This window comes from Canis lupus, chromosome 17, assembly GCF_011100685.1.
Source record: "Canis lupus familiaris isolate Mischka breed German Shepherd chromosome 17, alternate assembly UU_Cfam_GSD_1.0, whole genome shotgun sequence".
NCBI classification, from domain to species: Eukaryota; Metazoa; Chordata; class Mammalia; order Carnivora; family Canidae; genus Canis; species Canis lupus.
The window spans coordinates 37843460-37870043 of record NC_049238.1 but is presented as its reverse complement, the minus strand read 5'-3'; the positions used below and the strand labels follow the sequence as shown (position 1 = coordinate 37870043).

Sequence of the window (26584 nt, the reverse complement as noted above, 5' to 3'; positions counted from 1 at the left end):
CTCCCTCCACAGGTGTGATTACTTTACTAGAGAAGCTCACAGATTTGTGAGAAACACCTATTTATGTTTACCAGTTTATTCAAGGATATGATAAAGATAGAGATGAAGAGCTAGATGGAGATACATAGGGTGAGGTCTGGGAGGGTCCTGTGTACAGCAGCTTCTGTCCTCATGGAGATGGAGTGCATCTCTTTCTCTCTGTGGATTGTTCATCTGTGTGGAAGCTCTCTAAACCTTGCACTCTTGAGACTCGTGGAGGCTTGCTTACCTAGACATGATCGATTATTATCTATGTGTCAAGCCCCTCTCCCCTCACTAGATGGGGGAATGGGGCAGCAAATAGCAAATTCCATGTTTCTAATCCTGGCTTGGTCTTTCTGGTGATCAGTGCCCATCCTTGAGCCATTTGGGGGCATCTTCACGGAATAAAAGATGCTCCTAGAGCTTTTATCTCCTAGGAAATTATAAGGGTTTTCGGAGCTCTGTCAGGGGCTGGGAGCAGAGACCAATCTCTATATTTTCTAGTATCTCACAGACATAAATCAAGATTTCTGGAGGACCACCATCCTTTCAGAAGCTGTGGGGACTGCGGTTCCCACTCAAAGGTAGCCAATCCCCTATCACATACTCCAGCACACCAAGCCGTGGGTTTTGTAAAGGACACTCAGCCCAGGGCAAGAAAGAGCTGTTGGGTAAGTTCTTATAGCAGAGACCTGGACTTTAACTCTTAGCCCTCCTTCCCTTTGGACTGCTCAGGAGGAAATGGCTTCCCCAGGCCCGTTGCTCACTTTGAGGTCCTTTTGGTAACAAATGTACTTGCCTATTTTAGAACAATCCAATAGAGAATATGAGTGTTATATCTAAGATGAAGAATATTAATTGAACTATATAGGTTCTTGTTAGGAAATGAGTGAGTTCTTCTTCGAAGGGAACTCTGAGCCTCCTCCCTTTTTTCTTGAAATAAAGTTCTGCTTCTAAAGTCCAGTTAAGAGAAAGAAAAAGGTTGTTCAAAAGTCACATGAATGTCATCTTCTGTGAGTAAACAGGGAAACTTTACATGGACTCCTCATTTTTAGGAATATAACATCTTTTAAAAGATTCTGTCTCCTGTAAGCCAAATTCTGTTGCTTTACCAAATGACCTATGGTACGCAATTCTGAACCTAAGAGATTTCTTTTTCCCTTGTGGAATGAGGACAGAGAATTCAGTAGTTTCTAGGATCCTTTTCTGTCCCCCCACCCCCACGCCTGCCAGGGAACATGTGACTCTTAATGTCCAACAAATGTAAGTTCCTTAAGTACTGTCATCAGAGCCCACAAGTTCTCCATTTTCTATGGTGGAGCTTTATATCCTTCTTCTTACCCACTGCCACCCAAGGAGCACATAAATGGCTTTTCAACTTGCTTTGATATCTATGATTTGTCTGACATTTGACCTACCTTTAAGGACAAGGGGAGGCTATTCTGATCGTCAAGCCCCTCCTTGTGTTGAGTCAAGAATACTAGGTATCAGCTTCAGGAGGTTTTGTGTGTAGTGCCGGAATATGCTCAGCATAACTGACCCAAAAGACAGGTGAAACACATATTCATGCCTGGAGCTCAAGAAACTCTCTGAGGCCAGGTTGTAGAATCACAATACTGGCAGTTAAATTTGGAAAATTGATAGCCAGCGGTTCTTTTCTTTTTCTTTCTTTTTTCCACCCTCATGAGATACATCCGCTAGTGAAGATACTTAGAGTGATTGAAGATACTTTATGACAATTCCCTAAATCCAGATTTTTCTGATGTTCCAGAAATTCGAGCAGTGGTTTCTTTTTTTTTTCTTTTTTACTAAACCAAAGGTTTATTTTTTTATTTTTTTATTTATTTTTTATTGGTGTTCAATTTGCTAATATACAGAATAACCCCCAGTGCCAGTCACCCATTCACTCCCACCCCCGCCCTTCTCCCCTTCTACCACCCCTAGTTCGTTTCCCAGAGTTAGCAGTCTTTACGTTCTGTCTCCCTTTCTGATATTTCCCACACATTTCTTCTCCCTTCCCTTATATTCCCTTTCACTATTATTTATATTCCCCAAATGAATGAGAACATATAATGTTTGTCCTTCTCCGACTGACTTACTTCACTCAGCAAGCAGTGGTTTCTAACTGAAGCACAGATTGCAAGATTCTCTAAACAACTAACAGTGTTTAGCAGGTCCACTGTTTCAAAAAGGCTATTTGAATTTTGTTTTATTAAGAGAAAGCTGCAAACCAACACAGTTGAAAAATATCCCAACTTCCTTTTTTAATTTGGAATTGTATTTACATAGTGTCATAGTTCACATTTCCAGTCTAGGAATGTTGTTTTCTTTGTTGTTGAAATAGTGAATGAGGGAATGAGAGACAATTTTGAAAACAAAATCATTAGAATATATAGTTCAACAGGAAAATCATACGTGAGGTACCTTCACTGGAGAACGTATTCGGGAGCACGGACTGGCCTCTATGAGTGGAAGCTTAGTGTGCCTGGGGAAATACAGCCTCTTCCACATACTCCCCATGATAGGAGCCAACGAAAGCAGTGGGCTGTGTTTCTATGCAAATAATGAGACTCACACTCCTTTACTCATGCTTGACACTCTTACTTCTTTACCATAAGGAACAAGACACTAGACTGTTGCTTGAATTTTCTATTATGGCACCTCTGGATACATTTCTTGTCAATTGTATTCTCTTGTCTCTAGGATCTTCCCAGCCTCCCAGTAGGATGGCCCTGAGTTCATTTGTAGCAGCTAGAATGGGGCAGGGAGGGACCATTGTGTCTGTGTCCAGGTCATGTTGGCCTAGGCTGTCCCCGTGGAGGAAATGACTACAATTGTTTTCAACCATATGCAATACTGTGGCTGAGGTGAAAGAAAGAATAAGAACATGTCTACGTATTGACTGCGCAGTTTCGGCTCCCAGTGCATCTGCTTTGCCCAGGCATCCTTCAGAGTCCTCATCTTGCTGACCTGCTTTTAAGGAATGTTGAGAGAGGAGACAGCTCTAAGAATTCAAGCAGGTTCTAAAGCCTTGCATTCTATCTAACTCCCACTCTGACTCTGGGGTCCCCTGTGGGTTCAGAGACAGTGGACACAGTGCAAATTTCTTCCCAGCCTGGACGTCAGCCTCATATGGCTGCAAGTGTTCCTATCTGCAGGACTGACCCTTGTCTCACAGAGCTGCAGTTCTCACACAAACCTCTTCTGAGGGTGATTAGCTGCCTTAGGCTGCCTCCACAGGTTTTGGAGGCAATGCTCTGATTTTGTGAAGACGGGGATTTTTATTAGAATTACTTGTTCCAGCTTTTTCTAGGTTTTCCTTAAAGATTAGAGCCAATATACTTGGTTTTCTCCCTTTATATTTCTCTCCAAAACAAGGTACCAGGTCATCGCAGACTGCTGTTTCCTTATTTCCCAGTGGCTACTCCCAGATAATTCCCATAAACTACTAGTGTGGAAGTTCTCCAGATTGTGGTTGCAAATTCTTTTGTTTTGTTTTACAGTGACGTAATCATTGTATAGTAGAGGGGTTTGGAAATTATTGCTCTTAGGACCGTTTCCATGCTCAGAAGAAAAGAGAATGAGAGCAAGATATGCTTTCTTGGATCTGATCTTCCTACCCTGTCCTCATATCTAAATATATTCTGCAATATTTTCTTTTATCAGTTTAAAGTCATGTTTGAAAATTAGTTTCGTGTATGATGTAAGAGAATTGAACTTATTTTTCCCCATATGGGTTTGACACACTGTCCCAAATATTTATTAAGTAGTTAATTCTTTCTCCAGAACACACACACACACACACACACACACACGTCTGAACTGAAATGACTACTAAAATCTATCCAAGTCGTGGCACCTCAGTTTGACCAACAGAATGATGCAACAAAGCTTCTACTCTGAGCATTTCCATGACACTTAGAAAAGAGGCAAAACCTTCCTCTTCTCATCAAGTTAAGTGGTAAGCTGTAGGAGCCTGAAGAACAGTTCAGATGTATCTGTAGTTTTCTCAGACTAATCAAAAAGAACAGTGCCAGTGAACCTCATCTGGGCAGAAGGAGAGCAGGATGTGTATGTGGAATGAAGAGGAAAATAAAAGATTCGGGAGGAGCAGACAGGCTAAGAGAAAAGTACATTTCTACCTGAAGCTCCAGTATTTTGCTGTCAAGACCAGGCTGGAACAATGCCTGAAGCTACAAAATACCTGAGCTTTGCTCTCTCTTTCAATGCTGGATGGAGGGGAAAACAAGCAGAGGCGGAAAGGAGAGAGCAAGTGGTTAAGGGAAAGACCCTACTGTGTGTTAAGCAATCTAGCTGATTGATCTTTAGGAGGATTCCAGAAAAGAATGTGGAGAAAAACTTGAACACCTGAAATTGTCCACAGTCTTTACTCTCTCTTCCACTCTTATCCCAGCAACTAAGTTCTCAAGGATTCATTAATCACAACCTATGAGCACACTCAGGCTCAATTCTTGGTGGTGCTGGGGGAAGATAATGATGCAATGTACCCGGATAGTTGGGGGCAAATGAAGAGGACTGCAACTCTAAACTATTTTGATAAATAAAAAATTTGGTTGATCAAACACATAAAAATAAATAATGTCCAAGGAAATGACATTTCAGTGAAGGGCTATGTTTACTGAGAATAGCCAACGAGAAGAGACAGCAATCCACAAAGCTATAGGGTTTTACACACACTGATAATTGTGTGTAACTTTTACACACAAGTGACTTGTCTTGTAAGGTGGTCCAGCCACCAGTCCTTGATTTTCCAATCTCTCCATGATTTTCGCAGTGTTTTCTCTCCAGCCTTTAGAGTTACATATGGTGTCAAGATCTCAGTGTGTAAAGTGGCAGCAGAACCCCCAAGTCCTCCCACCCTCCGGCCCCCAAAGAAAGTGACTGGCAAGATCTCCTTGTGTCAGAAAAGCAGGAAGAGTTTTATTGTAAAGAACAAAATTTCAGTAGCAGTAGAGTTGGGGGTTGAGAAGTAGGGATGTGGAGGGGAAGTCTTCCAGGTCCTTATTGTAAGCAAGTGTTTCTAACGTCTTTGTGTTTTGAACTCTGTGAGGTCAAATATGATCTATCATGCCCTCTTTAAAAATGTTTAAAAAAAAAAAGAATATCATAGGAATACTAAGGAAACTAATTAAATTCAAATACGAATAATCAAAATTTGAATATTGTGACATGGTAATACATTATTTATTAATGCATGTAATGTAAGATCCGGTTGCACAAATAAAATTACTGTGGGCCCAGACATTATCCAGTGTGTAAGGAGACAAGTCACACGCTGGGAGAACATATTTGCAAAAACACCTGTGACAAAGGCTGTTGCTTAAAATTTACAAAGAACACTTAAAACTCAACAATAAGAAATAATCCAATTAAATATGGGAAAAGATCTGAACAGACACCGCATCAGAAAGGAGAAGACAGATATGAAACAAGGCACAGAAAAAATGTTCCAAATTTATGCGTTGTTAAGGAAATGCAAACCGGAGATGCTACTCCACACTTACTGTTGTGGCCACAATCTAGATCACAGCTCCAAATGCAAGTGAGCATTTTGAGGGACACAGATTAGCATTCCCTGCTGCTGGAAATGCAAAAAGGAGCAGCCATTTTGGAAAACAGTTTGGCATTTTCTTCCAGAACTAAACATACTCTTATCACACAATTCAGCAATCAGACTTTTAGGTATTTACCCTAAGGAGTTGAAAACTTATGTCTACGGAAAAACCTGTACACCAACATATATACAGATTTCTTCATAAGTTTAATACTTGTTGTAACTCACATTTCTTCCCAAGATGAATGGATAAATAAACTATGATGCATCTGGACAATGAAATACTATTCAGCTCAAAAAGGCATAGTCTACGGTCCATAGAAACAGCAAAGTGTTGAGCGGTTGCCAGGGGCTAGAGGGGAAGAGGGATGAATAGGTGAAATGGACAGGTAATGGATATGCTTTTAGATAAGGACAGATAAAATTTTTGAGGATTGTTTTAATTGAGATCTACTCAAAGCATACATTTGAGCAGAATATAAATTCAGATTCCTTTTCAGGTAAGACCACATCTGTAAAAAATAATGTATCTGTCTAGTGCTTGAAACCATTTTCAAAATAGTACCAAATTTGTCATTTCCAAAAGAGTATTTAGGCTATCTGGTGTTAAAATGTTACTTTTGGGGAAAAACTTTCACACCACTCTCTACCCTAGCTGTGGTATATGAATTACATTCTATGGTCTACACCTTTCAGGTTGTGTTGTATTCTCAGGACCCACTGTGAGATTCCTTTATTTTGTCTCAGATAAAGGTAGTTGAGGCAAATATAAAACTTCTCGATTTAAGTTCTTTGTGTGTGTATGTTGTTTTGTTACTGAAGTATATTTGGAACACAGTGCTATGCTGGTTTAGGTGTGATTTGACATGTCTATGTCATGTTATGTCACCACAAGTGTAATTACCATCTATCCCTACACAACGCTATTACGAAATCCTTGATTATATTCCCTGTGCTGTACCTTTCATCCGTGTGACTAGTTTTTGTTCATTCCATATACCTCCCACTCTCCTTCATGAATTTTTTCCATCCTCTGATCCTCTTTCCGTCTTGCCACCACCAGTGTGTTCTCTGTATTCATGGGTCTTTTTCCCTTCTGTTCTGGAGTTCTTGTTTGTTTGTTTGGTTTCCAGATTCTACATATAAATGAAATCGTATGGTATCTGTCTTTCTTTGTCTGACTTATTCCACTTAACATTAGACTCTCAATGACTTTTCATGTTGTTGCAAATAACAAGATGTCTTTTTTATGGCAGAGTAATATTCCAGTGTATATAAATAAGTATGTGAGGTGTGTGTGTGTGTGTGAGTGTGTGTGTGTATCACTACTTTTTAACAGAATTAGGACCTCATATCTGCTTGAATTTACAAAGTTTATTTGTATAATAAATAAAGTGCTTTAACAAACAATTGTACTAATTGTTCTCAGCCATATTTCCTGTGGGAATAGCACATATAATGCTATCCAGAGAACACAGTAATAGAGCAATTAGTGTAATGAGAAAGAAGAAATTCAGAGACTGGGGAAAAAAATGAATACTGAACGGTACTGAATATCTCCTGTCAAAAAACTATAACAATTTTGTTTGCGTCAAAATGTATTTGACTTGGATTGTCACAAATATGCCTCAATTTTCTGACTCTCAGGCTCTCTAAATGTAATAACCAAGCACAAGGAGAGAGGGGTGGGGATGAGATACAAGTGAGCTCTCCCTCCAGCCTGTTGCTCAGAGAGCACTTGCATCACCTCCGTTCTTGAGCTGCTTCTGCCCCGCAAAGGCTGCTGCAGCTGATGGGGCTGTAACATGGGCCAGAGCACTCAGCTGCACATTACTGCCCTGGGTTCTCCAACATCTGCCACTGACGCCAACTCAGACACTCTGCGGCGCCTGCTCCCCACTCAAGGAACACATTGGGCAGTGCTGACAGGCCAAACAGAGAGGTTTGTGTTCAGGGCTGAACCACTGTGCGAGGAAACTGTATACCTTGCCCGCAGTAATAAACTCCAGCATCATCAGCCTCCACTCTGCTGATTCTCAGGGTGAAATCTGTCCCTGACCCGCTGCCACTGAACCTGTCTGACACGCCAGTGAAGCGGTTGGACACCTTATAGATCAGGCCCTCTGGAGACTGGCCTGGCTTCTGTCGGAACCAATACAAATAGGTGTTCCCATTACTGTGCAGGAGGCTCTGACTGGCCTTGCAGGAGATGGAGGCCGGCTCTCTAGGGCTGACGGACAGAGACGGTGGGGCCTGTGTCATGACAATATCCCCACTGGATCCTAAAGTAGCGAGAGATAAGTACAAGTTGTGTTAGAAACAGTATAAAACATTTCTATTACTTTGAGTTTTTTACATTTTAGGCTAAATCATACTTTGTGTTTTGTTTTATGTTTTAAATGTATTCAATTATCATGGAAAACCCAAGAGAGCAAGACAGAGTGGCTTCTTTCTTCTTTAGCATCTCACTAAAGTACCGTTCTTCGTATCTTTTACTTTCTTCTTAATTTTCACAGGTCTAAAAATTAAATTCTCCTCGTTGGAGGGCAATCTCCCGCATGCACAGAATACACAGGGAAAGAAACAACACCAGGGGAGCTCACCATCCATGCCCCCATGTCTTTCCTCATCCCCCTCCCTGTCCTTACCTGGGATCCAGAGCATCAGCAGCCCCAGGAGCTGAGAAGGGAACCTCATCTTGAGAAGCTGAGCTGAGGAGCCCTAGTAAGTAAAGACAAGCCTAGAGCTGACCTTTATCTCAGACTTTCAAGGGAAGGTCCTCCCCAGGGGACAATATGCAAATCCCCTGGTGGGTGTGGCAGAGTGGAAAGAGGCACAGGCAGGTGAAGGTCCCTCTCCTGCCAGTGTAGTAGCTTAAAAGGTCTTCTGTGCTGGGAGGAAAGCTAACAGAGACAAATTCTTTACTGCCTGAGTAGGAAGGAGGATCGAAGGGGAAAGTCAGGATCTGTGGGAAGACAGTGCTCAGAGTCCTGCCCTTCTGTGAAACCAGCAGAGACGTGAAGGTGTAGTGGCCAGTGTCCATTTCTGGCAGGTGAAAGGCCCTCCTGTTTGGATTCCTGTCTGCTAAGGTCCCAGGGGAAACAGCTGACACTCCCAACTACAGCTGAGTGGCGGAGGATCTCCAAATCAAGGGAAGAACTGGAGATAGTTCTAGGGTCTATGGGGTCTCCTGTTTCCAGGCTGATGGTTTAAGACTGTCTAATAATGATTTAAAATAAACTCACCCTGGGACCCTGTGAATTATGCTCTATGAGAAGATGAAAGTAAAAACACCTTGTCAAGGAGGAAGATTCTCTCACTTACAGGAAAAGAACTAATAATCACATGGAAGAGAATAGGGAAGACGACCGTATTTTATGCTTCATGTAATGAGTATGATTTGTGGTAACCCTTTTTTACTGTCTGGAGTGTATCCTGTCACACTTCTCTCTCCTTCCCCAGATAAAGATAGATCGATTGATTGATCGATCGATAGACACACACACATGCCATGTGGTATATATGAGACCCTTCATTACAACAGTGACAGAACCTGATGATTCTTCATGTGTCTGCTTGACGTTATCATATTGAGATATTTGTGAGAATTGTGTCAACCTCAAGTTACCTCCCAATTAAAGTCACTGTCCTCAAACAAAATCCTGGAGAAACTGAAAGCATAGAGTTTGTAGTTCTACTGAGTCTCAGGTAATTAAAAGCCAAAGTCATACTGAATTGAAAAATAACTGATAAATACAATTCCAGGTGTGATTACACAGAAAAGCTCAGGCTCTGTATCTCTTAGGATATCTTCCAAGAGTAAGATTTTGTACTGAGAGTGGAATAGCTATTGTGTAAAAATGCTGTGGAGAGCAAATCCTGAACTCTGTGGAGAGTCCCAGGTGCTCACGACAAATTGAGATAGGAGTATAATAGCCCAAGTCCCATAATTTCTTAGGTGTCACTTTATTTACTTTTTCTTATGTTTTCTTCCTTGATCCATGTTATAAGCTAGCCAATGCAATCCTGAATCTTCCTCTTTAAATTTTCAGCCTCAATGTTCACAATAGCCAGACTGTGGAAGGAGTCTAGGTGTCCATCGAATTGAATGAATAAAGAAGCTGTGGTCTGTGTATACAATGGAATATTACTTGGCCATTAGAAATGAGAAATACCCACCATTTGCTTCGAGTTGGATGGGACTGGAGGGTATTATGCTGAGTGAAATAAGTCAAACAGAGAAGGACAAACATTATATGGTCTCATTCATTTGGGGAATATAAAAAATAGTGAAAGGGAATAAAGGGGAAAGGAGAGAAAATGAGAGAAAATATCAGTGAGGGTAACAGAACATGAGAGACTCCTAATTCTGGGAATTGAACAAGGGGTGGTGGAAAGGGAGGTGGGCAGGGGGTGGGGGTGACTGGGTGACAGGCACTGAGAGGGGCACTTGATGGGATGAGCATTGGATGTTATGCTATATGTTGGCAAATTGAACTCCAATTAAAAAAAAATTTCAGTCTTCCTAATGAATCCTATTAGTGAATGAATTCAGAAAGATAAGCCACAATAATGAAAAATATCAGGACAAAGACAAAAAGGATAATACAAGACATTATTATAACTGTTATGGTGAGTGTCAAAATATTCATAACCCATGTTAAGTGAAGAATCACATTGTGTAACACTATTTCTCAACTGTACTTCAAAAACGAATCACATTACACATTTTTATGTGAAAGCTCAGCGTGTGGAAATATGGCTGCAAATTATTCATCTGTCATGGTTTTTTTTTACTTACTGTATATCGGTTTTGAACATATTTTTCCAAATTATTCTTTAGAATGTTTGAATTTGGAATATTACTATTTGCTACAGAAATTAATATGAAAACTTAAAAAGTCTTTTCTGCTTGGTTGCCTGTCTCATAATTTTTAAAAATTATCTAAAATATCTCGAAAATGCAAAATCTTAGAAAGATTATTTCTTGACAGTAATGGCTTTGAAATTTTCCAGTATGACCTGTACACTGAACAAGGAGTATTCTTAGTTCCAAACAGGAATCCGCGTCTCTACATGTTTACACTCTATTTTGTACCCTGGACAATAAAACTGACCCCAGCAAAGCTGGACGCTACAACTTCACAGAAAGAATAACATTTGTAAGGGATGTAAGCAGAAACTCTGTGAGGTCCAGGTGGGGAACAGGGCTCTAGAGGTCTCTAATCTAAGCACCATCAACTGAATTAGCAAGGAGTTTTGCAGGTGGATTTTATGGCACTGTTGTCTCTGTGCGAGAGGCTGTTCATCTGGGTCCATAAAAGTGGAAGTCAGTGTGTGATTTGTGTACCTTGAGAAGATTCTCTTTTTGGTGCAACTGTGAACCCATTATCCTGGGATCAGAGTGTGTGGGGTGGGAAGTGTGATGCTGTTATACATTCTGTAGACTTTGACCTATAAATTTTATCAAGCCAGATGCTCAAACTATGGTGCTTTGGTGCAGATGAGACAAACACAGAAGCTTGTTTCCTGACTAACCTAAATGGAAGTTCTTTCTGATAAAAGGCGAGCTTTTTTTTTTTTTTAATTTTTTTATTGGGACTCAATTTGCCGTCAGATAGCATATCACCCAGTTCTCATCCTATCAAGTCCCCCCTCAGTGCCCGTCACCCAGTCACCCCATCCCCCTGCCCACATCCCCTCCCACTACCCCTTGTTCGTTTCCCAGAGTTAAAGTCTCTCGTGTTCTGTCACCATCACTGATATTTCCCACTCATTTTCTCTCTCTTCCCCTCCATCCCTTTCACTATTTTTTATATTCCCCAAATGAATGAGACCATATAATGTTTGTCCTCTGAATGACTTAGCATAACACTCAGCATAACACCCTCCAGTTCCATCCCTGTTGAAGCAAATGGTGGGTATTTGTCGTTTCTTTTTTTTTTTAATTTTTATTTATTTATTTATTTATTTATTTATGATAGTCACAGAGAGAGAGAGAGAGAGAGACAGAGAGAGAGAGAGAGAGACAGAGACAGAGACACAGGCAGAGGGAGAAGCAGGCTCCATGCACCGGGAGCCCGACGTGGGATTCGATCCCGGGTCTCTGGGATCGCGCCCTGGGCCAAAGGCAGGCGCCAAACCGCTGCGCCACTCAGGGATCCCTATTTGTCGTTTCTAATGGCTGAGGAATATTCCATTGTATACATAGACCACAGCTTCTTTATCCATTCATCTTTCAATGGACACCTAGGGGCGAGCTTTTTTTTTGTGCGAGAACTGAGATCAAGACATCCAGCAGAGGGAGCATCCCCAGCTTCAGTTCTGTTGAGTAGATTCTTGGGACTTGTGATTGAAATGGGTCACCTTTTCTAAATATTTGTAAATGGTCACCACTGGGGGATAATCTGTACAGATAAATAACCTGATTCATACACCTGTGAATGTGTTGATCTTCTGACTTTACAAGTTACTTCTCAACCATTGGGCTTCAACGATCTAGATATTCCAAAGCCCTGTTCTCTATTTATGAGTGTTCTCATCAGGGAGGAGAGGAAGCATTTTTAGCTCAGGCCCCAATCCTTGAGTTCCTTAGGGAAAAAAAGGAGGCAAAATTTTCTTGATGAATCTGTGACAAAACATCAGTGTCCTTCATGTGAGACCTGGCCTTCCCTTCAATCAATGAGCTTGAGACTTTAACTGGCTTAGGTCTAGGACCTGAATCAGAAGCAGTGACTTTAGGCTTCAGCTCCCCTGACCTAGAGTTTTGCAGTTACAGAGACAAAATACACTAAGAGTCTGCACATTGACTTAATTTCTACTAATATGTGCTTAAGCATCTACTGCCACAGATGCCTCTTTCTGACAACATTCTGTCCTTGTATATTGTGGAAATTGTACACCTTCTGCCTATGAAAGTTAGTATGACAAGCTGGTCTGTGCTACTCACTGACATCCCTGGTTCCAGGCATCATTCCCTGGAAAGCAGATTCATGTGTAAGGTAGCATGGGGACAGTGGTTGAGGAATGTTCTTGAGATCAGCGTCTCTAAAGCAAGATTGGGCACATGAGGGAGTTGAGCAGGGATGCAGGACAACCAAAGCCTAAGCCGATCCCCCAGAGGGACCCACAACTGGTAGGTCTCCAGAGAGGATACAAATTGGGGCACATGGGCCAGGCCCTTATGCAGGATTTTATCTTTTACCCCCTGCTGTACCTTTATTCATTCTTGATCCACCTTCAGAGAAGCTGACTTTTCATAATTGTTCCTAATTTCTCCACAGATATCCCCAGTTTGTTTTATTTTTGCTCTTTCTTGAAAGTATGAAGAGTCTATAACTTTATTTTTGCCATTACTCTAGAAATGTGTTTATTATTAGAGAAAGTTTTTAACTTTGTTACAGGAGAGAAAGAGATGTTTCTCTTGTTTCAGGGAAGATTTCAACCTTGGGGCTATATCCATCCCATGTGGGTATTTAAGGAGAATGCCAAAACGCCTGTAGACTGTGGAGGTGTCACCACTCTTGCAGAGACTGGGTACAAAGAACCACCCGGTAGAGGAGAAGCTCCGGTCCATATAAGCCAGGTGGCTGTCCCTGACCAGATGTGTTGACGACCCCATATGCAATTTCATGATGGAGTTTCCCAAGGACCACAGCCTCTTGGGTGTGGGTCTGTTCCCAGTTGGCTTTCATGTCCATACTTCATCCTCCACAGCAGCTGCCTGCAGCTCTTCAAGGTGGCCTGGAGGCCCGAGGTTGAGAAGGACTAGCCCATCAGGGTCTCCTTGTCTGATGGGAGAGATGAAGGGACCGCTCTCAATACCATTTTTAGGAGGGGGTTCCCAGGCTTCCCTCCACATGTGTGATGCTTTGCTAGAGGAGCTCACAGAACTGAGAGAAACACCTATTTATGTTTACCAGTTTATTCAAGGATATGATAAAGATACAGATGAAGAGCTAGATGGAGATACATAGGGTGAGGTCTGGGAGGGTCCTGTGTACAGCAGCTTCTGTCCTTGTGGAGATGGAGTGCATCTCTTTCTCTCTGTGGATTGTTCATCTGTGTGGAAGCTCTCTAAACCTTGCACTCTTGAGACTCGTGGAGGCTTGCTTACCTAGACATGATCGATTATTATCTATGTGTCAAGCTCCTCTCCCCTTACTGGATGGGAAATGGGGCAGCAAATTCCATGGTTCTAATCATGGCTTGGTCTTTCTGGTGACCAGTGCCCATCCTGGAGCCCATTCAGGGGCAATCTCACAGAATGAAAGATTCTCTAGAGCTTTTATCTCCTAGGAAATTATAAGCGTTTTAGGAGCTCTGTCAGGGGCTGGGAGCAGAGACCAATCTCTATATTTTCTCGTATGTCACAGACATAAATCAGAAATTCTGGAGGACCACCATTGTTTCAGAGGCTGGGGGAATTCAAGCAGGTTCTAAAGCCTTGCATCCTATCTAACTCCCACTCTGACCTCTAGGGTCTCCTGTGGGTTCAAGGACAGTGGACACGATGTGGATTTCTTCCCAGCCTGGACGTCAGCCTGATATGGCTGCAAGTGTTCCTATCTGCAGCACTGACCCTTGTCCCACAGAGCTGCAGTTCTCATACAAACCTCCTCTGAGGGTGATTAGCTGCCCTAGGCTGCCTCCCCAGATTTTGGAGGCAATGCTCTGATTTTATGAAGATGGGGGTTTTATTAGAATTACATGTTCAAGCACTTTTCTATGTTTTCCTTGAAGATTAGAGCCAATATACTTGGTTTCCTCCCTTTATATTTCTCTCCAAAGCAAGGTTCCAGGTCATTTTCCAGACTGCTGTTTCCTTATTTCCCAGTGGATACTCCCTGATGATTCTCATAAAGTACTGATGTGGAAGGCTCCTAGATTGTGGCTTTTAAATTTTCTTTTGTTTCATTTTACAGTGACCTAATCATTGTATAATGGAGGGGTTTGGAAATTAATGCTCTTAGGATTGTTTCCATGATCAGAAGAAAAGAGAATGAGAGCGAGATATGCTTTCCTGGATCTGATCTTCCTACCCTGTACTCATATCTCAATATTTTCTTCTGTAAGTTTAAAGTCGTGTTTTGAAAAGTGAGTTTCATGTATGAAGTAAGACAATTAAACTCATTTTTCCCCATACGGGGGTGACACATTGTCCCCAAATTATTTAAGTATTTAATTCGTTCTCCAGAACACACACACACACACACACACTCACACACACACACACACAGACAGAAACATCTGAACTGAAATGACCACTAAAATCTATCCAAATGGTACACCACAGTTTGACTCAACAGAATGACACAACAAATGTTCTCCTCTGAGCAGTTCCATGACACTTAGGAAGGAGGCAAAATGTTCCTCTCCACATCAAGATAAATGGTCAGTTGTCAGGAGCCTGAAGAACAACTCAGATGTATCTGTAGTTTCCTCAGAGTGATGAAAAAGAACAGTACCTGTGAACATCATCTGAGCAGAAGGAGAGCATCGAACTGAGAAAGTCAGGATCTGTGGGAAGACAGTGCTCAGAGTCCTGCCCTTCTGTGAAACCAGCAGAGACGTGAAGGTGTAGTGGCCAGTGTCCATTTCTGGCAGGTGAATGGCCCTTCTGCTTGAATTCCTGTCTGCAGGAAGGTCCCGGGGGAAACAGCTGACACTCCCAATTGCAGCTGAGTGGCGGAGGATCTCCAAATCACGGGAACTGGAGATGTTCTAGAGTCTATGGGGTCTCCTGTTTCCAGGCTGATGGTTTAAGACTGTTTAATAATGATTTAAAATAAAATCACCCTGGGACCTTCTGAATTATGCTCTATGAGAAGTTGAAAGCAAAAAACCTGCCAAGTAGGAAGATTCTCTCACTTACAGGAAGAGAACTAAGAGTCACATGGTAGAGAATATGAAAGAAGAAAGACAGAATTTTAGGCTTCAGGTAATGAGTATGATTTGTGGTAACCCCTTTTTTACAGTTTGGAGTGTATCCTGTCATATTTCTCTCCATTCCTCAGATAAAGATAGATAGATCTATTGATCGATTGACAGACACACACATGTCATGTGTTATATATGAGACCCTTCAGTACAATAGAGACATACTGATGATTCTTCATGTGTCTGCTTGAGGTTATGTCATATTGAGTCATTCATGAAAATTGTGTCAACTTCAAATTACCTCACAACTAAAGTCACTGTCCTCAAACAAAATCCTGGAGAAACTGAAGCATAGAGTTTATAGTTCTTTGAATCTCAGGTAATTAAAAGCCAAAGTCATACTGAATTGAAAAATAACTGATAAATACAATTCCAGGTGTGATTACGCAGAAAAGCTCAGGCTCTGTATCTCCTAGGAAATCTTCCAAGAGTAAGATTTTGTACTGAGAGTGGAATAGCTATTGTGTAAAAATGCTATGGAGAGCAAATCCTGAACTCTGCGGAGAGTCACAGTTGCTCATGACAAGAGATAGAAGTAAGAGTATAATAGCCCAAATACCATAATTTCTTACTTGTCACTTTATTTTCTTTTTCTTATGTTTTCTTTCCTTGATGTTATAAGTTAGCCAAAGCAATCCTGATTCTTCCTCTTGAAAATTCCAGCCTCCCTAATGAACGTTGCTAGTGAATGAATTCAGAAAGACAAGCCACAATAATGAAAAATGTCACTATGAAGACAAAAAGGAAAATATAAGACAATATTATAAATGTTAAGGTGAGTGTCAAAATATTCATAACCCATGTTAAATAAAGAAACACATTATTTAACACTATTTGTCAACTAACTGTACTACAAAAAAAATCAAATACACATTTTTTATGTGAAAGCTCAGTGTGTAGTAATATGGTGCAAATTATTCATCTGTCATGGTTTTTATTTTATTGTATATCAGTTTTGAAATGTTTTTTTTTTTCAAAATTATTCTTTAGAATGTTTGAATTTGGAATATTACTATTTGCTGCAAAACTTAACATGAAAACTTAAAAGGTTTTTTTCTGCTTGGTTGCTTGCCTCATAATTTCTTAAAATTATCTAAAATATCTCGAAAATGCAAAATCTTAGAAACATTATTTCTTGACAGTAAAGGCTTTGAAATTTTCCAGTATGACCTGTACACTGAACAAGGAGTATTCTTAGTTCCAAACAGGAATCCGCGTCTCTACATGTTTATTACTCTATTTTGTACCCTGGACAATAAAACTGACCCCAGCAAAGCTGGACGCCACAACTTCACAGAAAGAATAACATTTGTAAGGGATGTAAGCAGAAACTCTGTGAGGTCCAGGTGGGGAACAGGGCTCTAGAGGTCTCTAACCTAAGCACCATCAACTGAATTAGCAAGGAGTTTTGCAGGTGGATATTATGGCACTGTTGTCTTTGTGTGAGAGGCTGTTCATCTGGGTCCAAAAAAGTGGAAGTCAGTGTGTGATTTGTGTCCCTTGAGAAGATTCTCTTTTTGGTGCAACTGTGAGCCCATTATTCTGGGGTCAGAGTGTGTGGGGTGGGAAGTGTGATGCTGTTATACATTCTGTAGACTTTGACCTATAATTTTTATCAAGCCAGACAGGTCAAACTACAGAGCTTTGGTGAAGATGAGACAAACACAGGAGCCTGTGTCCTGACTATTACAGATGGGAGTTCTTTCTGATAAAAGGCGAGCTTGTTTTTTTTTTTCTTTCAGTTTTTAAATTGGAATTCAATATTCCAACATAGAGCCTATCACCTAGTTTTCGTCCTGTCAAATGCCCCCCTCAGTGCCCATTACCCAGTCACCCCATCCCCCCGCCCACCTCCCCTCCCACTACCCCTTGTTCATTTCCCAGAGTTAGGAGTCTCTCATGTTGTGTCTTCTTCACTGATATTTCCCACTCATTTTCTCTCTTTTCCCCTCCATCCCTTTCACTATTTTTTATTTTCCCCCAAAGAATGAGACCATATAATGTTTGTCCTTCCAGATTGATTTATTTCACTCAGTATAACACCCTCCAGTTCCATCCATGTTGAAGCAAATGGTAGGTATTTGTTGTTTCTAATGGCTGAGTAATATTCCATTGTATACATAGACCACATCTTCTTTATCCATTCGTCTTTTGATGGACACCGAGGCTCCTTCCACAGTTTGGCTATTGTGGACATTGCTGCTAGAAACAATGGGGGGCAGGTGTCCCGGTGTTTCACTGCACCTGTATCTTTGGGGTAAATCCCCAGGAGTGCAATTGCTGGGTCGTAGGGCAAATCTGTTTTTAACTCTTCGAGGAACCTCCACACCGTTTTCCAGAGTGGCTGCACCCGTTCACATTCCCACCAACAGTACTGGAGGGTGCCCCTTTCTCCACATCCTCTCCAACATTTGTTGTTTCCTGTCTTGTTAATTTTCCCCATTCTCACTGGTGTGAGGTGGGATCTCATTGTGGTTGTGATTTGTATTTCCCTTATGGCTGGTGATGTGGAGCATTTTCTCATGTGCTTGTTGGCCATGTCTAGGTCTTCCTCTGTGAGATTTCTGTTCATGTCTTTTGCCCATTTCATGATTGGATTGTTTGTTTCTTTGCTGTTGAGTTTAATAAGTCTTTTATAGATCTTGGATACTAGCCCTTAATCTGATATATCATTTGCAAATATCTTCTCCAATTCTGTAGGTTGTCTTGTAGTTTTTTTTAAAAGATTTATTTATTCACGAGAGACCCACAGAGACAGAGGTAGAGACACAGGCAGAGGGAGAAGCAGGCTATATTCGGGGAGCCCGATGTGGGACTTCCCGGGTCTCTAGGATCACACCCCGGGTGATGGCGTTGCTAAACCGCTAAGCCACCAGGGCTGCCCTGTCTTGTAGTTTTGTTGACAGTTTCTTTTACTGTACAGAAGCTTTTTATCTTGATGAAGTCCCAATAATTCATTTTTTGTTTTTGTTTCCTTTGCCTTCGTGGATGTATCTTGCAAGAAGTTGCTGTGGCCAAGTTCAAAAAGGGTGTTGCTTGTGTTCTCCTCTAGGATTTTGATGGAATCTTGTCTCCCATTTAGATCTTTCATCCATTTTGAGTTTATCTTTGTGTATCGTGTAAGAGAATGGTCTAGTTTCATTCTTCTATGTGTGGCTTTCCAATTTTCCCAGCACCATTTATTGAAGAGACTGTCCTTTTTCCAGTGGATAGTCTTTCCTGCTTTGTCAAATATTAGTTGACCATAGAGTTGAGAGTCCACTTCTGGATTCTCTATTCTGTTCCATTGATCTATGTGTCTGTTTTTGTGCCAGTACCACACTGTCTTGATGACCACAGCTTTGTAGTACAACTTGAAATCCGGCATCGTGATACCCCCAGCTATTGTTTTCTTTTTTAATATTCCCCTATTTGGGCTCTTTTCTGATTCCATACATAAATTTGTATGGAATGTTTACAATAAATTGTTCCAACTCTCTTAAGAAAGTCCATGGGATTTTGATAGGGATTGCACTAAATGTGTAAATTTCCCTGGGTAACATTGACATTTTCACAATATTAATTCTTCCAATCCATGAGCATGGAATATTTTTCCATCTCTTTGTGTCTCCCTCAATTTCTTTCAGAAGTGTTCTGCAGTTTTTAGGGTATAGATCCTTTACCTCTTTGGTTAGGTTTATTCCTAGGTATCTTAATGCTTTTGGGTGCAATTGTAAATGAGATTGATTCCTTAATTTCTCTTTCTTCAGTTTCATTGTTAGTGTATAGAAATGCCACTGATTTCTGGGCATTGGTTTTGTATCCTGCCGCACTGCCGAATTGCTGTATGAGTTCCAGCAATCTTGGGGTGGAATGTTTTGGGTTTTCTATGTAGAGTATCATGTCATCTGTGAAGAGGGAGAGTTTGACTTCTTTGCCAATTTGAATGCCTTTTATTTCTTTTTGTTCTCTGATTGCTGAGGCTAGGACTTCCAGTACTATGTTGAATAGCAGTAGTGAGAGTGTACATCCCTGTTCTCAGGGGAAGATCCCCTGATCTTAGGGGAAAGGCTCTCAGTGTTTCCCCACTGAGAATGATATTTGCTGTGGGCTTTTCATAGATGGCTTTTAAGATGTTGAGGAATGTTCCCTCTATCCCTACACTCTGAAGGTTTTGATGAGGAATGAATGCTGTATTTTGTCAAATGCTTTCTCTGCATCTATTGAGAGGATCATATTTTTTTTCTCTTGTTAATATGATCTATCACATTGATTGCTTTAAGAGTGTTGAACCAGCCTTACATTCCGGGAATGAACCCCACTTGGTCATGGTGAATAATCTTCTTAATGTACCGTTGGATCCTATTGGCTAGTATCTCATTGAGAATTTTTGCTTGTGTTCATCAGGGATATTGGTCTATAATCCTCCTTTTTGGTGGGGTCTTTGGTTTTGGAATCATGGTGATACTGGCCTCATAGAATGACTTTGGAAATACTGCATCTCTTTCTATCTTCCCGAACAGCTTTAGTAGAATAGGTATGGTTTCTTCTTTAAAAACTGGTTAGAATTGCCCTGGGAAGCCATCTGGCCCTGGACTTTTGTGTTTTGAGAGGTTTTTGATGACTGCTTCAATTTCCTCCCTGGTTATTGGCCTGTTCAGGTTTTCTATTTCTTCTTGTTCCAGTTTGGTGGTTTTCAGTTTTCCAGAAATGCATCCATTTCTTCTTGATTGCTTAATTTATTGGTGTCTAGCTGCTCACAATACATTTTTAAAATCGTTTGTATTTCCTTGGTATTGGTGGTGATCTCCCCTTTCTCATTCAAGATTTTATTAATTTGAATCTTTTTTCTCTTCTTTCTAATAAGGCTGGCTAATGGTTTATCTATCTTATTAATTCTTTTTTTTTATCTTATTCTTTCAAGGAACCAACTCCTGGGATTCCTGGGTGGCGCAGTGGTTTGGCGCCTGCCTTTGGCCCAGGGCGTTATCCTGGAGACCAGGGATCGAATCCCACGTCGGGCTCCCGGTGCATGGAGCCTGCTTCTCCCTCTGCCTGTGTCTCTGCCTCTCTCTCTCTCTCTGTGTGACTATCATAAAGAAAAAGAAAAAGAAATAAAAAAAGAACCAACTCCTGGTTATGTTAATCTGTTCCACAGTTCTTCTGGTCTCTATTTCATTGAGTTCTGCTCGAATCTTTATTAACTTCTTCTGCTGGGTGAAGGTTTTATTTGCTCTTCCTTTTCCAGCTCCTTTAGGTGCAAGGTTAGATTTTGCATTTGAGTTCTTTCCAGTTTTTGGATGGATGCTTGTATTGCGATGTATTTTCCCCTCAGGACTGCTTTTGCTGTATCCCAAAGATTTTGAATGGTTGTATCTTCATTCTCATTAGTTTCCATGAATCATTTTAATTCTTCTCTAATTTCCTGGTTGACCCTTTCATCTTTTAGCAGGATGCTCTCTAAGCTTCACGTGTTTGAGTTTCTTCCAAATTTCTCCTTGTGATTGAGTTCATGTTTCAAAGCTATATGGTCTGAAAACATGTAGGGGATGATCCCAATCTTTTGGCATTGGTTGAGTCCTGATTTGTGACCCAGTATGTGGTCTATTCTGGAGAAAGTTCCATGTGCCCTTGAGACAAATGTGTATTCAGTTGCTTTGGATGTAAAGTTCTGTAAATATCTGTGAAATCCATCTTGTCCAGTATATTATTTAATGCTCTTATTTCTTTGGAGATGTTGTGCTTAGAAAATCTATCAGTTGTAGAAGGTTCCATGTTCAAGTCACCAGGTTTAAGTGTATTATTATCTAAGTACATCTAACTTTGGTTATTAATTGATTGATATATTTGGCAGCTCTCACATTTGGGGCATAAATATTCATGATTGTTAGGTCCTCTTGTTGGATAGATCCTTTAAGGATGATATAGTGTCCCTCTTCATCTCTTACTACAGTCTTTAGGATAAACTTCAATTTATCTGATATGAGGATGGCTACCCTGCTTTCTTTTGAGGACCATTTGAATGGTAAATGGTTCTCCAACCTTTCATTTTCAGGCTCTAGGTTTCCTTACATCTAAAATGAGTCTCTTGTAGACAGCAAATAGATGGGTCTTGCTTTTTTATACAGTCTGAAATACTGCGCCTTTTGATGGGATCATAGAGCCCATTCACGTTCAGAGTTACTATTGAAAGATACGAATTTAGTGTCATCATGATACCTATTTGGTCCCTGTTTTTGTGGATTGTTTCCTTGGACTTCCTCTTTCTTTTATAGAGTTCCCCTTAATATTTCTTGCATTGCTGGTTTGGTGGTCACATACTCTTTCAGTTTCTGCCTATCTTGGAAGCTCTTTATCTCTCCTTCTATTCTGAATGAGAGCCTTGCTGGATAAAGTATTCTTGCCTGCAGGTTCTTCTCATTTAAGACCCTGAATATATCCTGCCAGCCCTTTCTGGCCTGCCAGGTCTCTGTGGATAGGTCTGCTGTTAACCTAATACTTCTCCCCATAAAGTTTAGGGCCCTCTTGTCCCTTGCTGCTTTAAGGATCTTCTCTTTGTCTTTGGAGTTTGCAAGTTTCACTATATAAATGTCTGGGTGTTGAATGGTTTTTATTGATTTTAGTGGGGGATCTCTAACTCCTGGATCTGAATTCCTGTTTCCCTTCCCAAGTTAGGGAAGTTCTCAGCCATAATTTGTTCAAATACACTTTCTGGTCCTCTGTCCCTTTAGGTGCCCTCTGAAACCCCAATTAAATGTAGATTTCTTCCTGTGGGAAAAATGAGGCTGTCATTTATTTCCCTTAACCTTTCCTCATGATCTTTTAATCGTTTTTCTCTTTTTTCCTCAGCTTCCTTCCTTGCCATCAACTTGTCTTCTATGTCACTCACTCGTTCTTCATTAACCCTCATCGTTAGGACCTCTAGTTTGGATTTCATCTCATTTAATTGATTTTTAATTTTGGCCTGATTAGATCTAAATTCTGCAGTCATGAAGTCTCTTGAATCCTTTATGCTTTTTTCCAGAGCCACCAGTAGCTTTATAATTGTGCTTCTGAATTGGTTTTCTGACATTGAGTTGTAAACCAAACTGTGTAACTCTGAGGGAGAGAGTACTGTTTCTGATTCTTTCTTTCGTGGTGAGTTCTTCCTTCTAGTCATTTTGCGCAGTGCAGAGTGGCTAAAAACAAGGTGTACTGGAAAAAGGAGAAAAAGAGGGAAAAAGGGGGGGAGGACAAAAAAAAAAAAACAAGGAGAGGTATCCTCTGATTCTATATACTGTATTCCTTCGACTTCCCCTGGAGCTTTCCAGCGCTACTAGGTCAAGAACTTGCTCTTCCCCTGTCCTTCCAGCTGGTGTTCTGGGGGATGGGCCTGCTGTGCTGAGTCCCAGGTGTGTGCACCTGGGGGAGCTGCCCAGCCCCCTGTCAGGTGTATGGCTCAGTGGGAGCTGTTTATCCTGTGAAGCCCCTGTTCCCTGGTGGCCCTGCTCAGTCTCAGGTATAAGGTGACACCAGGAGGAACAAGCACACTGGCGGCGGCCAGCTCTCCAGCCCTGGCGTCAGCTCCCACAGTAACTACCGCAGCTCCCAGTCTGCAGGGGCGCCCGGTGGCAGGAGCGTCCTCCCTGTCCTGTGTCCTCCAGGCCTCTGCCTGGCCCGCGGGGAGTGCAGGATCCTGGGCTGTGTCCCCAGCGCCGTGGGCTCGGGGCCTGCGCCGCTGGAATCGCGCTCCCGGCCGCGCAACCCCTCCACCGGGTGCCGCCTTCGAGCTGCTCCCGGGGCCCGCCCGGCGCGCGCTGCAGCCCTTTAGGGAGCTCGGCCGGTGGGTGGCGCGCTCTCCCGCGGGGGCACCTCCTCTGTTAGTGCCCCCGGGACCCTGGGGGCTCCACTGCCCCTCCTGGGATCCTGCCCCAGCTCCCTGCGAGCGCCTTTCCGTCCCGGAAGGTTGGTGAAGCTCCTGCTTCTCTGGGCCTGGGCTCTCCTGTCCTGGGGACACTCGCCGCGCGTCCTTAGCCTGGCTCCTTGCGGGGCGCCTCCCCCTTGGATGCTTTTCTATTTCTTCATTTTTTTCTGTCTACCTACATTGATAGAAGCGCGAACACTGTAGTGTTCCAGCTGTTTTCTCTTTAAATCTCAGGCCGAATTCGCGGGTTTTCAGGATGATTGGAAAGTTATCTAGGTAAGTTGGTGGGGACAGGTGACTTGGGGACCCTACTCCTCTGCCAACTTGCCCCGCCTCTCCTTCTTAAATGGTTTTAAAATGTTACTTTTGGGGAAAAAAATTCACACCACTCTCTACGCTAGCTGTGGTATATGAAGTACATTCTATGCTCCACATCTATCAGGTTGTGTTGTATTCTCAGAACCCACTGTGAGATTCCAAGAACAGCTTTTATTTTGTCTCAGAAAAAGGTAATTGAGGCAAGTATAAAACTTCTAGATTTAAGTTCTTCTGTGTGTGTCTGTGTGTGTGCACATCTCTGTGTGTGTATGTTGTAGTTTTATAGAAGTATACTTGGCGCGCAGTGCTACGATGGTTTCAGGTGTACAACATAGCGATTTGACATGTCTATGTGCTATATTATGTCACCGCAAGTGTAGTTACCATCTGTCCCCATACAACGCTATTACGAAATATTTGAATATATTCCTTGTGCTGTACCTTCATCCAGGTTACTTGTTTTTGTTCATTCCATATATCTCCCACTCTCCTTCGTGAATTTTTCCCATCCTCCGATGATCCTCTTTCTGTCTGGCCACCAACAGTGTGTTCTCTGTATTCATGGTCTTTGCCCTTTCTGTTCTGGGTTTATTGTTTGTTTGTTTGGTTTCTAGACTCCACATATAAATGAAATCATATGGTATCTATCTTTCTTTGACTTATTTCACTTAACATTAGATTTTATAGGACCATTCATGTTGTTGCAAATAACAAGATGTCTTTCTTTGACAGACTAATATTCCAGTGTATATAAATAAATAGGTGTGTGTGTGTATGTATCTAGTATTACTTTTTAACAAAATTAGGACCTCATATCTGCTATGAATTTACAAAATATATTTGGGTGCTTGAACAAACAAATTTACTAATTGTTTACAGCCATATTTCCTAGCAGGTATAGAATGCTCTCCAGATAACACAGCAATAGAACAATTAGTGTAACTGAGAAAGAAGAAATTCAGAGAGAAGGAAAATAAAAAATAATAAATTCAGAATAGCACCATCAGGGTACCACTTCTCCTATCAAAAATATAGCAAAAGTTGTTTGCTTCAAAATGTATTCGGCTTGGATTGTCACAAATATGCCTCAATTTTCTGACTCTGAAGAGGGGTGGGGATGAGATACAAGGGAGCTCTCCCTCCAGCCTGTTGCTCAGAGAGCACTTGCATCACCTCCGTTCTTGAGCTGCTTCTGCCCCGTGAAGGCTGCTGCAGCTGATGGGGCTGTAACATGGGCCAGAGCACTCAGCTGCACATTACTGCCCTGGGTTGTCCAACATCTGCCACTGACGCCAACTCAGACACTCTGCGGCGCCTGCTCCCCACTCAAGGAACACATTGGGCAGTGGTGACAGGCCAAATAGAGAGGTTTGTGTTCAGGGCTGAACCACTGTGGGAGGATCTTGTATAACTTGCCCACAGTAATAAACTCCAGTATCGTCAGCCTCCACTCTGCTGATTCTCAGGGTGAAATCTGTCCCTGACCCGCTGCCACTGAACCTGTCTGGGACCCCAGTGTCTCTGTTGGAGACCTTATAGATCAAACGCTGTGGAGACTGGCCTGGCTTCTGTCGGAACCAATTCAAATACGTGTTTCCATCACTGTGCAGGAGGCTCTGACTGGCCTTGCAGGAGATGGAGGCAGTCTCTCCAGGGCTGACAGACAGGGACAGTGGGGTCTGTGTCATGACAATATCCCCACTGGATCCTAAAATAATGAGAGATAAGTACAAGTTGTGTTAGAAACAGTATAAGACATTTCAATCATTTTGGGTTTTGTATATTTTAGGCTAAATCATATTTTGATTTTGATTTATATTTTAAATCTATTCAATTATCATGGAAAACCCAAGATAGCAAGACAGAGTGACTTTTTTCTTCTTTAGCATCTCACTAAAGTACTGTTCATCAAATATTTTATATTCTTCTTAATTCTCACAGTCTAAAAATTAAATTCCCCCTGTTGGAGGGCAATCTGTCCCATGCACAGAATACACAGGGAGAGAAACAGCACCAGGGGAGCTCACCATCCACGCCCCCATGTCTTTCCTCATCCCCGCCCTGTCCTTACCTGGGATCCAGAGCATCAGCAGCCCCAGGAGCTGAGATGGGAACCTCATCTTGAGAAGCTGAGCTGAGGAGCCCTAGTAAGTAAAGACAAGCCTAGAGCTGACCTTTATCTCAGACTTTCAAGGGAAGGTCCTCCCCAGGGGACAATATGCAAATCCCCTGGTGGGTGTGGCAGAGTGGAAAGAGGCACAGGCAGGTGCAGGTCCCTCTCCTGCCAGTGTAGTAGCTTAAAAGGTCTTCTGTGCTGGGAGGAAAGCTAACAGAGACAAATTCTTTACTGCCTGAGTAGGAAGGAGGATCGAAGGGTAAAGTCAGGATCTGTGGGAAGACAGTGCTCAGAGTCCTGCCCTTCTGTGAAACCAGCAGGGACCTGAAGGTGTAGTGGCCAGTGTCAATTTCTGGCAGGTGAAAGGCCCTCCTGGTGGATTCCTGTCTGCTAAGGTCCCAGGGGAAACAGCTGACACTCCCAACTGCAGCTGAGTGGCAGAGGATCTCCAAATCACGGGAAGAACTGGGGTTAGTTCTAGGGTCTATGCGGTCTCCTGTTTCCAGACTGATGGTTTAAGACTGTTTAATAATGATTTAAAATAAACTCACCCTGGGACCTTGTGAATTATGCTCTATGAGAAAATGAAAGTAAAAACATCCTGTCAAAGAGGAAGAGTCATACTTACAGGAGGAGAACTAATAGTCACATGGAAGAGAATAGGAAAGAAGACAGAATTTTATGCCTCAGGCAATGAGTATGATTTGTGGTAACTCTTTTTCCTCTCTGGAGT

At 41.9% G+C, this 26584-nt stretch overlaps 1 long non-coding RNA gene and 2 gene segments (V, D, J or C); 1 reads left to right on the top strand and 2 right to left on the bottom strand.

Moving 5' to 3' along the window:
* Positions 1-26584, bottom strand: part of LOC608379 — a 345452-nt gene that overhangs the window by 190350 nt on the left and 128518 nt on the right.
* On the top strand, positions 8046-26164 carry LOC119877171. Its single transcript, XR_005372446.1, has 5 exons — positions 8046-8320; positions 9059-9304; positions 14521-14666; positions 16199-16310; positions 25677-26164. It is a non-coding gene; the product is annotated as an uncharacterized LOC119877171 (long non-coding RNA).
* Positions 25148-25963, bottom strand: LOC608379. The segment is given in 2 exon segments: positions 25148-25443; positions 25807-25963. Coding segments are annotated over 2 exon segments (224 nt in total).